General features: G+C 43.1%; 1 protein-coding gene across 1 annotated transcript; it reads right to left on the bottom strand.

The window, feature by feature from the left end:
• Positions 1 to 10,998: 10,998 nt before the first annotated feature.
• Positions 10,999 to 18,027, bottom strand: LOC306976495 (uncharacterized protein; the record flags this gene model as incomplete). Its single annotated transcript, XM_079574428.1, has 5 exons — positions 10,999 to 11,163; positions 11,234 to 11,277; positions 14,369 to 14,536; positions 15,547 to 15,894; positions 17,958 to 18,027. The coding sequence occupies 5 exons, from the start codon at positions 18,025 to 18,027 to the stop codon at positions 10,999 to 11,001; spliced, it is 795 nt and encodes a 264-aa protein (XP_079430554.1).

Genomic DNA, 18,027 nt, shown 5'->3' with positions numbered 1-18,027 from the left:
GCAGAGATGATTCTTCCCCCATGCAAGAGCAGTGCCGGTGCCAGTGTGGAAGAAGAGGTTGCCCTTCTCTGCATTCCTGGACCCAGCCGAGAGGGGTGTCACCTGAGCCTGGCTGGCGGGGACGTCACGCGGATACATATTCTGGACCTGGTCGCCGTTCACCGTCACCCTACAACAACCGCCCTGGTTCTCCAAGGGGGCAGAACTGGAAATCGAACAACGGAGGATTTAATCGTGACTCCGAAAAACGTCGAGGGGTGAGATTTCTCTCTCCCGGCCGAGAGGACCCCTCTCACCTGCAGGGAAACGAAAATTAGCTGGGGTTGAGGCCCAGACCCCAGCTACTACTACTTCATTAGGGCTTTTCAAAGATGAGCTTGCCCAGCCTCTCCCCATTCAGGTTACTGCCGGGCCCCCGTCGGTGTTGCAACACACTTCGTATGTACGGGGCTGTATTGAGGGTACTGAGCTTAATATTTTAATTGACTCTGGTTCCACTGAATCATTCATTAGTGCCGATTTTCGTCAGTCCACCCCTGCTCTGCGCCAGCGACCTCTGAGCACAGACATTATAGCGGCCCGTGCTGTGAATGGCCAGCTATTAGACACATTAGGGACTGTTTCGGTTACATTGCGCTTGGGCGATCGGCTAATGCAGCATGTGTTCCACGTACTCAGAAAGTCCACCCAGACAGCTATACTGGGCTTGGACTTCCTCGCCGCACGGCATGCTCTTTTGGATTTCTCCCGCGGTAGACTGCAGCTATGGGGCCTTGATGTTGCGTTGCTGAGTAGTGCAGATTTGGTCCCGGAATGTTGCAATGTGTCCACTACTGCTTCTCTAACGTTGCCTCCGCTGAGCGAGATGCTGGTACCTGTGAGTGTTACCCCCTCTGGGCCAGCAGACCTTCTTCCCGAGTTTGTCGGTTACCTTGAGCCCAACCCTCAGAGTAAGAGCGAGTGTGTGATAGCACACACACTGACCTCGGTTAGACAGGGTAAGACCACAGCTCGGCTTCTAAACCCCACCAATCATGACCTTACCATACGAGAGGGCACGCACCTTGGAGAGTTTTTTGCTGTGGATGAGGGGGACCTTGTGGCCCTTCCAACACCCACGGATAAGACTGTTTCCACCGAAGTGCCTCTGTTGTCACTGTCTGACTCCCCTGTCAGCTCATCCCAGATGGGACAGTTAAAAGCCCTGTTGATGGAGTATGTGGACATATTCAGTTCATCTAAGGCAGTGACTGGCAAATGTTCTCTCATCAAACATGGCATTAACACGGGTAACCACCCACCCCTGCGGCAGCGTGCTTATAGGACCTCCCCAGAGAAGAGGGTGGAAATTGACCGACAGGTGGCAGCCCTGCTCGCAGATGGGGTGATCGAGGAGAGCTGCAGCCCTTGGGCCTCACCCGTGGTCCTGGTAAGGAAGAAGAATGGCGAATGGAGATTTTGTATTGACTATAGACGTTTAAACAGTGTTACAGTGAAGGACTGTCATCCTTTGCCCCGGATCGACGACACTCTGGATGCGTTGTCCGGGTCCTGCTGGTTCAGTACACTCGATTTCTCTAATGGCTATTGGCAGGTCGAAGTGGCTGAGGAGGACAGACAGAAGACGGCTTTCACCACGGGTAGGGGCCTGTACCAGTGGAGGTCTATGCCCATGGGCCTGACTAACTCACCTGCGACATTTCAGCGCATGATGGAGCTGGTGCTGCGTGGGCTTCCATGGCAGGTGTGTATGGTGTACTTGGATGATGTATTAATATTTAGTCCTACATTCGATGAACACATGGCCAGCCTGCGTGAGGTATTTTCTCGTATCCAGGCAGCTGGTCTCAAACTGAACCCGAAGAAGTGCCACCTGGCTCAGGATCATGTGGTTTTCTTGGGTCATGTGGTTTCCAGCCAGGGCCTGCAGCCTGATCCCAGGAACACGGACAAAGTCAAGACCTGGCCCACACCTCAATCACCGTCAGAGGTGAGAGCTTTCCTGGGCCTATGTTCTTACTACAGACGATTTGTTAAAGACTTTGCCCGTTGTGCTGCCCCACTACATCACCTCACATGCAAAGATGTTCCTTTTGTTTGGACTAGTGACTGTGATACTGCTTTTTACTACCTGAAATCTGTGCTCTCCTCCGCCCCAGTAGTTACCATGCCTGACTATACTGTGCCCTTTAAAGTGTATACAGATGCCTCCATGGAGGCTGTGGGGGCGGTATTGGCTCAAGATAAGGATGGGTTAGAACGAGTGGTGGTTTATGCCAGTCAGTCTCTTACCAACACCCAAAAACGCTGGTCAACATTTGATAGGGAACTATGGGCTGTAGTGTGGGCAGTGCGTCAGTTCAGACATTACATCGGGTTGTCTTCGTTTACTGTAATTACTGACCATAAGCCTCTTCTAGGACTACGGGGCATGGCTATTGACAAGGATCCATCTGGGAAGAGAGCCAGGTGGATATTGGAGCTGGACCCGTATAACTGGATTATGCAGCATAAGGAGGGGCGTCAACACACCAACGCAGACGCCCTCTCGAGGCGCCCCCAAGGAGTTACGGGGGGTGCGACAGCCCTGGTTAATGTGATGGACACTCCCCCTGTGCACCCCGTTTCCCCTGGTGACCTCCCCACGCAGGGTATTGCCCCTGAGGCTACTGTTCTGGACACTAGGGGGCAGCACTCGCTTCTTCTTTTCAATGACAGTGAGTCTCTGGTCTTACAACAGCAGAATGACCCAGATATTGCTGTTGTTTTGGGATGGATCCGACCAGGGGGCTCTCGTCCTCCTAGAGGGCATCTGAGGGGTGCCTCCCGGAGACTTAGGAAATTATGGTCGGAATTCCCCAGACTTTCTCTTTCGGATGGACTTCTTTGCCGGACTGTTCACTCCTCTCTCGTAGGGGAGACGCAGCGTCAGGTGGTGGTACCTGCTGCTCTGGTCCCGGATGTACTGTACCATTTGCACGGTGGCCCTGTTTCATCACATTTCTCAGCCGAACGTGTTTGGGAGCGTGCCAGAGAGATGTGTTATTGGCCCTCCATGCTTAAGGACATTCGTCAGTGGTGCGAACAATGTGTTGCATGTCAAACTCGCAAGGCTCCTATTCCGAAACACCGTGCTCCTATGGGGGGGTTACAGACTGTACGCCCCTTTCAGAGAGTTGCCATGGACATTTTGGAACTTCCAGTGACTTCCAGAGGCAACAGATATGTGTTTGTGGTGGAGGACTATTTTTCAAAGTTCGTCAATCTATATGCTCTGCCTAATCAGACTGCTCAGTCAGTCGCCCAATGTCTGTTTAATGATTTTGTACTGTTGCACGGCATTCCTGAGTCCATGCATAGTGATCAGGGCAGGCAGTTTGAGGCCGACATTGTACAAAGGTTGTGTGAGCTGCTTAATATCAAGAAAACACGTACTGCTCCGTACAATCCTAAATCTGATGGTATGGTTGAGCGTTTTAATCGTACTCTGATTGATCAGCTAGCGAAGTCACTCTTGTCCTGCGGTGGTGAATGGGATAACTACTTGCAGCATGTGGCCTTTGCTTACAACACGTCCGTTCATGCGTCTACGGGTTATACCCCCTACTATCTTACACATGGCCGGGAAGCCCGGGTGCCGGTTAATGTGCTATTGTCAACCCCCGATACTCCTGAGGTGGCTTCCTCACATACTGGATTTGTCTCTGCTTTGGTGGGTCGTTTAGAGGTGGCCTTTGCCAACACTAGGCAGAGTGCTGCTGTTGCCCATGACAACCAAAAGCTTTATCATGATTCTCATGCGCGCCACGTGCCATACTCTGTTGGGGATTTAGTGTGGCTTCATAACCCCAGGGAAGATCGCATGAAGCTGGCACCACATTGGAGGGGCCCCTTTAAAATCACTGGTGTTCTGAGTTCTGACAGTGTTAGGGGGCTCACTTATCGCATCAAAGATTCCCTTGTGCAGGAGGGACTGGAACAGGTGGTTCATTATGACAGGTTGAAGCCGTATACATTGGGCCTAATCCCCAGACAACCCGCAGATACCTGCCCTAGGGTGACCCCAGGTTCACAAACAATTCAGGAAGGTTTGCTCACAGCAGATCCTCTGGATGAGTTGGGAGGAGCGTCAAATATGGGTGTCTCACCACAGGCTTGGTCGAGAGCGGGTAGGGCAGTAAAAATGCCTGCACGCTTTAGGGATTTTGTCACCTACCGTTGAGTGTTACCATATTTTGGTGTTTTTTTTATACTGTTAGGATACACTAGGTCAGTGTTTATACAGTATGTATGCTGTTCCTCAACATATACATATATTTTTTTTTTGCCATGTTTTGTTTGCAAACGAGGACGTTTGTTTTTTTGTTGGGGGGGAAATATGTAAGCCACTTTTCTGTGTTGTGGTGCTCTTATTGTGAAAAACCGGAAGTGAGCGGGAGAGTTGTGAAGGTGATTGTTATGCGGGCCTGACTGAGGTGACGCCGGAGTAAATAAAATACTTCATACAAAGTTTATGCTGTCGCCTTCCTTGCCTCTGCATCAAGCCTTCTCCACCCAAAACGCTCGGTTACATCATCATTTACCACAACACACAACAATATCAAAACAACATTTACATAAAAAGGATATTTTATAAATAATGGTCCAACTTGGAACCCTTTTGTGTCTGCTGAGACAAAGCTGTTGTCTGAGCGTGTGAAAGTGAAATGAATTTGGGTCATAATACTGTAAATGAAGTCCCCAAACAGGAAACGTGGGGCAGGTGCCCCAGATAAAAGAACAAGGTCTGCAGGCTGTGAGACTATGGACTACATTTACTTTTTTACTTTTACTCAAAACAAAAAGAGAAAGTTACTGTAGCCATTTTTGTTCCATGTATCCCAGGTTTATGCTCAGCACAGCACTGAACCCAAACTGTGCACTGGGAGAACATGTGTGCTTTTGTACTTGCATCATCAGACAGGAGAAGTCAATCCACACAAAGTCTTGAGTCAGGCAGGCCCGCCCTAATGTACCCATAGGCCCCGGGGCTTAAACAGAATTGTAGGCCCCCTTCCCCCTCAGCGGAAACCCTAACCCTAAATCAAGTGATTGACATGAAAATCAACAAATCACCTTTTCTTTTGTCCCCCCCTTAATTCAGAAAGGCCCTTGACTATGGTAGGCCCCTGGGCTCCAGCCCCTGCTAGCCCATTGGTTAAGGTGGCTCTGGAGTCAGGACATCCGAGGCTTCAACAGCCCATTTCTGAAGTGGAGAAGGCGTGGGAAGCTGCTGTTGTTGGCTTCATCCAGCCTGCGCTCAGGACCACAAACTCTGAATATGATCAAACTTAAGTGTGAGCTACTACTCCACCACTAGGTGTCGCTACAGGACTGATACCAGACCCCCGCTGTTATGTTCCGGGCATTTGGATGCAAGGTGACACAAGGGGGCGCCCTTCCAACGTTCTCAGTGTAAATGTGAGTTGACTTTCTTCAGAGTTAGACTTTAGGTTAAACACCATGAGTGACAGCAACATGACAATGAATACTGAGCTCTTTATTTTCAGTAAAAAGGCTGAGGCCTCATTGCTCTTCAGTCACAGACTGAGAAGTGAAGAAGGAAGTCATGGAGATTCTGCTTTAGAACATTACACTTATGCTGGATGCAACAATGAAAGATTGAAATTCCTTAGTAATAAGTGTGAATGTGATTAAAATATGAGTTAATTATTAATGACTCTCATTCTACAAAAACCCACCCTTGTCACCCTTGAGTCGTGGTGCAGCAGGGCTGATGTGGACAGATGTTACAAAAGAAGCTTGTGAGGTTCATTTCCTCAACAGTTACTATAGTAGCTATTTTCTCCAAAGTAAAAGTACATCTACCACAGTCCTGTCCACATCTGTCACGGTCCACCATGACTCAGAGGAACCGGGACAAACATGACCTACAGCAGATACAAATGACCTGGGTTTGTTTTGATTTTTGTTTTAATAATTAAAAGTGTAATTAGAGTAATTAAAAAAACTATTTTTTGATTAGATACAGGATTTCCAAATACTGTTCTTATTGTAATAATAATGTTCCATATATTATGTTTTTACTACATGTTTGAGTTTCAGTGTACGATGTCTGAAGTTCTGTCTAAAGCAGAAGTTCCATGACTTCCTTCTTCACTTCTCAGTCTGTGACTGAAGAGCAAAGAGGCCTCAGCCTTTTCACTGGAAACAAAGAGCTCACTGTATTTAGCCTCATGTTACTGTCACTCATGGTGTCTGACCTTAAGTCTCACTCTGAAGAAAGTCAACTCACATTTACACTGAGAAGGTTGGAAGGGCGCCCCCTTGTGTCACCTTGCATCCAAATGCCCGGAACATGACAGCGGGTCAAAATGACCTGCGAAGACCACAGGAGGGTTAATAATGTAACATGAGAAATCCTCTCACCGGTGGCTCTGTCTGAGACTTTGATGAGCCTTAGTGTATAAATAAACGCAATAAGTCAAAAGTAAAGTGAAAGTGGTTTTGGGGCAGTGATGAAGTGGATCACTTCTCTATTGACAGCCCTTACCTGCGCAAGAGACAGTTTCACTCCTCAAAGTTCAGATTTTATAGAGTTTCATGTGACAGTAACAGTGACAGGGCCAGATCTTGTGACTGGCGCAGTCCGTGCGCAACTCTAAACGCAACATATACACGCGCGATCTTGCATGTGGCGCATGGGGCGTTTTTTAAGAAAAAGAGGCCGACTGGTTCATGACAAGCAGCACTCGCGCTACTCTTCTATAGCAACCTTCACATTATGTTCCTCTTTACATCGCTTTACATTACTTCTTCTTCCTTAGAATCGACGTCAAATTGAAAACAAAAGCGAAATTGCCTTGAAAAGTCTGTTTGAGCGTCGGTTACGCACGAGTTTCCCATAAATAAACCACACGTGCCTCAAGTGCCACAACACCAGGTCTGATCTGCGTTTTAAGGAGTTGTGCAGCCACAACTCAGTCCAAAAGAAAGACATTTTACAGGGCGCAGAGCAACTTTTCTTTTCAGCCGCTCCAAGAATCCTGCAGCTGTAGTGCAAATGTTCCAATAGCTACAGTTTTCTTGCAACTGCTGCATAGCTCTGCAACTCCTCCGCAGCCAATGTGACAGTTTCTGATCAGTTAAATCCTGTACATTTCGTAACTTTGCGCATTCGAACGGTGTCAAACGCGAGGCTGCTGCCTCTCTGTCCCGCCCGCTCATCTTGATCTGCAGCAGCGGAGGGACACTTTTATTTCTTTTATCTTTATTAAACATTGCGCTGCATCACCCATGTTACGCGTTTACAGTAAACCCCCCCCCTCTCGCAAACCACAGCCTCCCAGATTGCAAGGAGCGCCACCGTCTGCGTCCTCGTCTTCTCTACAGCCTGCGCCATGAACCACAAGATCTGGCCCATAGTCTATTGCAGTGGTTCTCAAACTTTTCACTTCACCAAATAGTGGACCAAATAAACAAGGTCTAAAAAGGGCTAAACTTATGTTTAAGTTATATACAATACTAGAGCGTTCATGTAATGATTTAAGTCTAATATCATAGATGACCCTTTGCAGATGACCTTTTTCAATGTCTGATCAATTCTATTGAATGTTTAGGCTTTATCACTTAATTATAACTAATCTTCAATAATGAAGCCACTGATTATTTTTCTGGCATCTCATCCCAAACCCACTCTTTAGAGAATGGCTGTTATTTAATGAGATCATTTCTATTGTAGTTTCTCAGTACTCCTGTAGATGTCAACATTAGACGCATAGTGTCACATGAGGACCAACCATAACCTTTCCCTTTCACCCTGTGAAAGTGCGTTGCTCAGAGGCCCTCAGAGGAAACAGAGACAGCCACACTGACACTGATCATTCTGCTGACGGTCCTGAATGATCCAGGTCACCTATTAGCATGTGTCGGCCACATTTAGGTCACCGTTATATGGAGATAAACAATTTGTCTCAGTGAAGCAACCTTTTGTCAGTTTCCATCTGTCACTCGTCAACAGATCACCCGATCGACACCTTCACTTGATCATTTAAGCGGCAGATTTGCAAATTAGCTGTTGTTGTTTTTAGTGTTTCCATAATGCATCATTACTTAGAATAATACAGACTAAACTTGACATTTGTGAAGGCTGTTGTGCAGGGCTTATCCATCATAATAGAGATTTCTCAAATACCATCGACTGGACTGTGTTGTTTGAGTTGAGGATGTTTTGTGTTAGTCTTTAGAAGCTTCTTCTCACTCTTGTTGTCAAATACTGGTTTTAGAGACCACTAAATTTGCGTAATGTTTGACCAATCTTGATTGAAGCATTTTGTCAATACAACATTTTGTCAAAACACTAAACTGAATTAAAACGTGTCCAAATCAAAGCTGCTCCAAGCAAGAAGCTCCTGTGTGTGGAGTTTGCCTCAGATGAGACTAAAATGGAACCTTTTGTCTTAAATGCAAAACACTGTTTAGCGTAAAAGTCACACTGCACATCACCCTGAAAACACCATCCCCACTGTCAAACATGGTGGTGGTAGCATCATGCTCTGGTAGTGCTTTTCTTCAGCAGGGACAGGGAAGATGGGTCGGGTTGATGGGAAGATGGATGGGGCCAAATACTGGGCAATCTTGGACAGAAACATGTTGCAGTCTGCAAAAGACTTGAAACTGGGGCTGAGGTTCACCTTCCGGCAAGACAACGACCCTAAACATAAAGCCAGGGCAATCCTGGAATGGTTGAAAACAATCAGTGAAAGTCCAGACCTAAATCCAATCGACAATCTGTGGAAAGATCTGAAAACTGCGGTTCACAAGCGCTCTCATCTACAGTAACTGAGCTTGAGCTGTTTTGCAAAGAAGAATGGGCAAAAATTTCAGTCTAAAGATGTGCAGGACTGGTAAAGACACACCACAACAGACTTGCAGCTTTAATTGCAGCAAAAGACGGTTCCACAAAGTATTAACTCAGGGGGTGTAGATACTTGTGCACACCCCACTGTTCAGTTTTTTAATTTATTTAAAAAAAAAAATCTAAATCATGAGTAAATTTCATTTCACTTCACGATTGTGTGTCACTTAGTGCGTGTCTTTTACATAAAATTTCAACTAAATATATTTATATTTGTGGTTCATAGCGTGGCAGTAGCACTGTTTTACCTTTGTGTAGGAAAACTCCACTGACACTGTTGCGGGTCTGAGTCGTGCATTTATAGGACGAAATGTCAAATACAAAACAGTTTGCAGTAAAACCACAGCTGTGGTTTTTGGTTCTGAAAGTATGTTTTCTCGCCTCTGTGCATGGGTGAATTTCACGGTTGGAAATCTTTTTTTTTATAATAATATTTATAATTGTGTATAAAAGCCCTCTTCAGTTTGTTCTACAAACTAATTTGCCACTGATTCACTGATTAACTTGTTTTTATGCAAGCATGTCTGAACCATATTGGTGATATTTTCTTGCCTGTATAACATCCTGTCTCAGCCACAGCCAGTCAGCATTATGAAAACCAGCTGAATAACTGACAAGTCAGGCCGCAGAAAACACGCACAAACGTATGAAGCAGTGTTAACGAAAGCAAATGAAATTGACGCTGTTGATAATGCAGTAGATTTAATGAGCTGTTGTTTTGGGTTGGGGGTTCCTTCTCCAGACAGGGCTGTAGACACAGGGACACCATGTGAGGAGTAGTGTCTAAGCAAGTGTTGTTTGGTTAAATAAACTTTCAATGACTGTGCCACAATCCGAAACACAGTAAGACAACAACAATGGAGACTGGTCATATGCTTGATGTGGAGTTTATCGGCCCAATCCAATAGATTAAGCGACTGACGGCGAGACACTGCCAGTGAATAGGAAAATGAAAATATTTGGAGGTATCAATTTGAAGCTATTTTGTGTAATGTGTAAAAAAACGTGTGTGTAATAGGACAATGTTCATTTTTCCGATACATGTGTACAAGCACGGAACGTGCAGAACAAGAGGAATGCGTGAGTGTATGTTTGAGGGCACTCTGTGCTCATTTTCTGCGCTCCACGCACTTTGGTTATCGTAATAGCTTTGCCAGCCCTGATGGCACTCGGATATGAAATAATGTCAGTAAAAATGATTATACATATATATACATAGAATATAGTATAATGTATATTTCTGTATATTTTTTTATTTAGAGTGAAATTTGAATTCAGTTTTTATTTTCCTATGACAGTTTAATCAGTGTTGTTTATAAGTGAATCAAATTTTAGGAAATAATCAAGTATCCAGATGCATCAAAATAAATCAAAAGCTAAATCAAAACCTTTTAAAGCCACTTTTGCTGCTACACATGGATTGTATTTTCCTGGAGGTTATTACTTGGAGAGTGTGAATGCAGGGGCTGAATAGAAACAGTGTGTGGTGAGAGCGTCCTGGGACAACTTTTTATTTATTTATTTGTTTACAAACTAAAGGTGGACTGGCTCATTAACATTCCTGCTATAAAAGTTTTCTTTAGACACTTTTGTAAAGCAGCAGAATAAGAAAGAGTAGCCTATGCGTTTCACATTGCCTTCAGTATAATTTTTTAACATATAATCTTTTTCTGCATCGGTAATAAATTAGGAGGTACGGTTCCAATGCTACGGTTCTTAATGTGAGTTTATAAGAATAAGAAATGAAAATGCAGTTGGCGGCGCCCACACAGTGAGAGGCGGAGTTTCAGAGGAACCGAGCATCTGAACCTCCGGTTTAAAAGAAAATAAGTCATATTTCTTCATACTTTGTATTTTTCCATTTTGCCAAATGTGAAATATTAACCATATATGCCTGTATTTTGCTTTGGAAGGTCTAAAATAGCATGATATAGCTCCTTTAAAGTATGGAGGTCCTGGGTTCCACTCCAAAACCTTTTCTTCTCTGCCTTAACTTATTGTGCACAGTCTCCTCAGCCCTCATCACGTCTACAGGGCCACTGGATTACAAATACATTCATGAGCATTAGTGTCCATATGATCTAGCTCTGGGCACGCTCCTCTGGCCGGTAGCTGATGGTGGCGTACGTTGTGTCACTGTTCATGTCTGGGACGGTAGGGGGAGCTCTTTGAGGGAAGTCCAGGACGCTGTAGACGACTGAGGAGGGAGGGCTGTCACAGGTCGAAACCATCGTCGAGACACGCTCCTAAACAATAAACATTGATCACAAATCACAGACAGGGATATTTATCGGCAAAATAGCAAGTATTACTCACATCGACGGTGGGGAGTCTGTCCTGAGAGTAATGGCCCACTGGTTCTGTAAAGGGGAACTCATTAATGACAATATCTCCATGTAGCAGCAGACACTGGGTTGACAGTATATTTTTAAGTCCCCCATTTTCAGTGTTGGGGAGAATACAGTATTTAGTTACTGAATACTTGCCCTAAAATGTATTTTGTAAAGTATTCCTATACTTTGTCTAGTCAGTACTGTATTCTGAATACTTTGAATACTTTTAGAACACTTTGACATTGATAGTCATTATATTTACATATAAATATGGCGTATAATTATAAAAATGAAGCCTATTGTTGAAACACCTGTTACAAACCCACTTACCATTAATGATGATCTTTAACTCTCTTGGCAAATGGAGCAAAAGATACAGCATCATGTGACACATGTGCAGTGTTTTGCATAAGGCGTTTTAAATATTTGTTTGATATTATGCGGAAAAAAAGGTTAGCATTAAAAGTTATCTCTTAATAACGTACATATGGAGCTAAAATGTAATCATTGAGTACTGGGATGTATTCCCTTGATATTTGGAAATTAACTGTATTCTAAATACTCTCAAATGAAAGGATAACTTTACCAGAATACAGTTACTCAAAGTGAGTATTGTACGTAAATACGTGTATTAAGTTACTCCCCAACACTGCCTATTTTAAATTGGAAGTTTGAACCACAGGGGAGCGTCTAGGAGTGACTTTGGGGCTAAACAAATTTGGGAAAACGTCAATAAATCAGCAGTGTTCATCTCATCTTCATTCAAAAATAGGTATTAACTCCACCATCACTCGCAGTCTGAAATGACCTGCTAAAGCGGGCAGCACCTGGAGGGCCTGCAGGAGAGTGAGCGAGGGGCGCAGATATATGGGGTTCCATTTGTGTCAAAAATATGCAGTTTAAAGGAATAGGCCACCGTTTTTACATACTGACATATGTTCTTACCTTAGCTTTGACGAGTTCTTTAGGAAACACAGCGCAGACGGCGTTAGCATTTAGCCTCTCCCTCTCTCCTCTATAGCTCCAAAACAGGTCAAGATAGAAGCTACCAAGCTCTTCCACGTTTTCCCTATTTAAATATGGTTACGTGAAGTGTTCCACTACAAAGTATAATTACACATAATTAAACAATGTGGATTTTCTAAGCGGATAAAAGGGGGAACTATATTGTAAGGCGTAATAATACCAGGAGTAGTTTGGCATCCGCACAGTAAAGAGAAGATTACTGCGCAGTAAAGTGAAGATTACTGCGCAGTAAAGTGAAGATTACTACGTGGATTCTGAACTACTCCTGGTATTATTACGCCTTACAATATAGTTCCCCCTTTTATCCGCTTAGAAAATCCACATTGTTTAATTTTGTGTAATTATACTTTGTAGTGGAACACTTCACGTAACCATATTTAAATAGGGAAAACGTGGAAGAGCTTGGTAGCTTCTATCTTGACCTGTTTTGGAGCTATAGTCAGTGCTTAATTTGATCCCCCGTTTGGGGGAACGCATTCCCCCAATTCAATTTTTTTCAGGGTAAAGGATCCGGGAAATACTTAGGAGGATCCGGCAAAAAATGTATCTGATATAATGGTGTCTAATGAGAGTGTTCAGGCAAATGTTTTGGCCTGTTCCCCCAATCCATCACATCAGACCAAAAGTGTTCCTGAAAATACTAATTTACAAATTAAGCACTGGCTATAGTGGAGAGCGGGAGAGGCTAATTGCTAACGCCGCCTGCGCTGTGTTTACGTGACTGAAGGCACGGGGAAAGATCAGACAGGTCCTAAAGAACTCGTCAAAGCTAAGGTAAGAACATATCTCAGTATGTAAAAACGGTGGCCTATTCCTTTAAACATGTATGCATATGCAACAAACACATATGCAACAAGCACATATGCAACAAACACATATGCAACAAACACATATGCAACAAGCACATATGCAACAAACACATATGCAACAAACACATATGCAACAAGCACATATGCAACAAACACATATGCAACAAACACATATGCAACAAGCACATATGCAACAAACACATATGCAACAAACACATATGCAACAAACACATATGCAACCAGTACATATGTGCCCCGTCACGAGAACCAGGGACACAAGTCGGCAGCCCAAGTTTCAAGAAAAACGCGAAAGAAGGTGTTTTTTTTTAAATTGTGAGTTTCGCTTTTTTGCAGAATCTGTGAGTTGAGATCACAAAGACGCCTCTCAGTGTATTTGATCACAGGCGTGTCATTGTCTGTATCTTTTGTTATTACCCCCGCCCTCCAAGGGAACAGCTATAGCTTAGGTGGCTCCTTAATATGCAGCGCTTTGGCCTCTGTATCTGATATCACAATTCGATGAAGATGGACGCCACAAAGATTGTCTTCGATGAGCTGAACCGTGGCCGATTCTGTTCTGCAGGCGCCAGGAGGAGGAGACACGCTGCAGCGAGGTTGAGCGATCTACCCTCTTCACCTCATCATTTTGTCACATCCTTAAGCACTGAGCTGGTTTCCTTTGTTTCGGGGGTTAGCCCTACGGTTCATCAAAGCAAATGACTGCTCCCACTCAAAGTAGGCCAGAGTAAAAGTGCACTTGTCATAGGAAACACACGATTCACAGTTTTGTTTCCACTCTGGCTTTCGGCAGCTATGATTCACCTTCGAAATTTCAGTCAAGCTTCAAGAGACTCCTGTAAGTTCACCACAATTGTAGATTTGTTCCTTTGGGTGATTCATGAAAAAAAGTACTGTATGTAAGCGTAATCTAACCCAGAGAGAGTGCAGGGGGTACTTCATTAGTCTAGGGTGCCCCATGTTTGAATTGACAAGCATTTAAATAGGAATTTCATTTGGTGATAAAATTCATTTAAGTCAAAGAAATATTTTTTATGAGTAAAATTCAGCCAAAACTAAAGTAAAAGTAGGAAATGAGTCTAAAACTATGACTAAAATGTCCCGTTATTATAGCTGACAAATAAAAACTAATTAAAAAAAGAAAAGAAAGGTTTTAAAACATCAAAACGTCCCTTCACACAGTTTGAAAGAGCCTCATATCATTTAAATACAAGGTCAAAGGTTAAACCAAACACTAATTCCTATTTTGGTGAAGTGAATGTTACCTTTGTTTCTGAGGAGGCACCAGGAGACAGCGGGCAGAGCAGCAGCCAGCAGCAGCAGAGGACACACCACTGCCCCCAAAAGGAGAGGCGAGGGCAGGCCCCGGGAAGCTCCGCTGTCCTCCTCCTCCGAGGGGCCGGGGTCCGGGGACGCTGAGTGGGGAGGACCACCTTTAAAGACATTTTGAAGACATTTAAACTAGTGCTGTCAATCTCGATCAATCCCTCTTGTCAAATTCCATTAATTGCGTGTAATTTTTCTCTGATCATTTTCTTCATTATTAATAGTTGGCCAACATAAAACACTCACATTTAAAGCATTCGCTCACATTTAATTGACCAAATACTCAGTTTCATAATTCTATGGGAAAAGCCCAACAGTTTATATAGATCTCAAACCAGTAGCTCTCGCTCGCCTCAGGCTTTCCACATCTCCACGCGCTTGATAAGTCACATTTTAGATACGTTTCATTTGGGTGCTGAACATTTTCAACAGATTCTGCAAATGTTTAGGTGCATAGAGTTTAAGGACAGAATTAAAGTCATTTTCATTGAAATAGCATAATTAGACGAGGCTCTTTGATGCGTGTTTGAGAGGAGACTGAAATGTGAAGTGCTTAACAAGAACAAGAATCACATGCATTTAGAACTGCAATGTTTAGGGGTCTCAGCTGCAGCTATTTTGTTGTTTGCAGAGCAATATTACAATTAGCCAAATAACTGCAGACTCAGCAGTTTGGTAATTGCAATTTTGATTGGATTGTATTTAATTTCCACCCCCTGTTCTGTACCTGAAAAAAAAAAAAACATTTAAAAAAGAAATAAATAATTTCATCCTTTTCACAGTAGAGAGAGAGATGAACTGTTTTGAATTGTAATTCTTCTTTGACAGGCTCAAGCACACAATAGACATAATCATGTACAGTTGTGCTTGACAGTTTACCCTGGCAGAATTTCTGACCATTTTTCAAAGAATAGTAAATATTAAACTCATAGTTAGTGGTTGCAAACTCAGTTGTTTCACCATCAATGGCTTCACACAACCACAAAAACGTTTTGTGTTATCTTTCATTTTCTATGAAAAATTGTCAAAAAATAAACTATTCTGCCTGGGTGTAAGGTTTCGATCACAACTGTACATTCCAGATCAACACAGCAAAAATGAAAATGATGTGCCGTACCTGTGGTCATCTTATTGTCTTCTCTCACCAGCAGGTGCACTCTGTTACTCTCGGGAAGGGGCACCTCGCCCGTGTATAGGCTGGCGTAGTACACCTGGCTGTCCCGCAGACTTAGGTTGGTCATGTGATAGAGGACGGTGGCCATTGAAGCATTAATGGTGAAGGCCCTGGAGCAGTTGGAGTGCATGCACTGGGCTACTTTTGTAAGGTTTCCATAATAAAGGCCGATGCTGTCCAGTTTGTTGCTGTAGTGCTTGATGAACGTGAATTTGAGTGTTATGTTAGAGCCAAGGATCCCAGTGACCACGTCAGTGACCACATCAGTGACCAAGTCAGTGCCCCTGATACCTGCAATAGAGACGTTGATTAATATAGCTTTCAGCTTATTGAGTTGGCAAAGAAGAAAACACTGTCACATTAAGCTAAAATTCGATCATGATCATTTTGTCAAACGACAGCATGATCATGATCAAAGCCTGACATTAAAGAGACCTTTGCTGTTTTGGCTCCCCCTCTGAGTGAGGCCCTTCTGTGTTTGGCCTTTTTTTTTTAATGAATCTGACAAACCAAGACCAAGCAGAATCATCTCAATTGGTCCTGATCAAATCAACATTCATATACAGTGCCTCTCATGAGTATTCATACACCTTGAACTTTTGCACATTTTGTCATGTTTACAACCCTAAACATGAAGATTTTATTTTGATTTTTTTTACTGAACGTTCACACACAAGTAACCGACAACGGTGAAGTGAAAGCAAAATGAGACATGATTCTGTTAATTTTCAAAAAATAGAAAAGTGAAAAGTGGAGCTTGCATAAGTATTCATACAGCATTTTCTGAGTGCATTAAATTACCTTTATAACATTTCTAATGACTCCAGAATGTTCACACCTTGGCCTAACGGTTAAATAGAGGCACCTGTGTGTAATCTACTTTCAGTATAATTTCAGCTGTTCTTTTAGGCCCTCAGAGCTGTGGTCGGAGTGTATTGGTCACTGAACAACATCATGAAGGTCAAGGAGCTCATCAGAGAGGTCAGGGATAAAGCTGTGGAGAAGTTTAAAGCAGCGTTAAGTTATACAAAGATTTCCCAAGATTTAAACATCTCCCGGAGCGACTGTTCAATCCATCATTCAGAAATGGAAAGAGTAAAGCACCACTGCAGACTTACCAAGACACGGCTGTTCACGTAAACTAACAAACTGAACAAGGAGAGCACTGGTCAGAAATGCAACCAAGTGCCCCAAGATAACTCTGGAGGAGCTGTGAAGTCCTGCAGTTGAGCCTGGGGAATCTGTACATGGGACAACTATAAGTCGTATCTACACAAATCTGGCCTTCATGGACGAGTGGAAGAAGAAAGCCATTATTGAAAGGAGGCCATAAGAAATAGTTGTAAGAATAGTTGTGAAGACGGATGGAGACAAATACAGAAACATTTTGGAGGAAAACCTGCTGGAGTCAGAAAGAGAACTGAGGCTGGGGCGGAGATTCACCTTCCAGCAGGACAATGACCCGGAGCACAAAGCTAAATCTTCAATGGAATGGTTCAATAAAAACATATTAATGTGTTAGAATGGCCCAGTCAAAGTCCTGACCTAAATCCTATTGAAAATCTGTGGAATAATCTGAAAACTGCTGTTCACAAACGTTCTCCTTCTAATGTGACAGAGCTTGAGTTGTTTTGTAAAGATGAATGGGCTAAAATGTCAGTCTCTACATGTGCTAATCTTGTAGAGTCAAACCCCAAAAGACTTGTGCTGTTATTACAGCAAAAGGGGGTCCTACAAAGTATTCATGCATGCTGTATGAAAACTTATGCACGCCCCACTTTTTGGTTTTCTATTTTTTTGAAAAATAACAGAATCATGTATCATTTTGCTTTCACTTCACAGTTGTCGGTTACTTGTGTGTGAACGTTCAGTTAAAAAATAAAAATAAAATCTTTATGTTTAGGGTTGTAAACATGACAAAATGTGCAAAAGTTCAAGGTGTATGAATACTTTCGAGAGGCACTGTAGTTGTCATGTTTTATGAAAAAAAAGTTTTTCCATCACGTAAGTAAATAGACCTAAAAGCAACCCACTTTTGAGATACACTTAGACTTTGAGTTAGAAAGAAAAGAAATGAATAACAGGGAAGGAGGAACAATACAAGTTTTAAATAATTTCAAAAGGAATTCTTTTTAAGTGATTTTTTAATGTTAGAAACTTCTTTGGCAATAGAAAGAGTAGCCTATGCGTTTCACATTGCCTTTAGTATAATTTTTTAACATATAATTTTTTTCTGCATCGGTAATAAATTAGGAGGTACGGTTCCAATGCTACAGTTCTTAATGTGAGTTTAAGCGCTATTTATATATCGAGCACTTCCTATAAAAGTGAAAGAAAGGAGACATTTGACATACCTGGTAACAGCATCAAAGTGGCGACAACAGAAACCAGTCCCAGACGTTTGCTCGTGATGGTGCGCTCCAT

Source organism: Gobius niger (assembly GCF_951799975.1).
Source record: "Gobius niger genome assembly, chromosome: 17".
Taxonomy (NCBI): Eukaryota; Metazoa; Chordata; class Actinopteri; order Gobiiformes; family Gobiidae; genus Gobius; species Gobius niger.
Note: the sequence above shows the minus strand (reverse complement) of the source record. Positions and strands in the feature narration are given on the sequence as shown.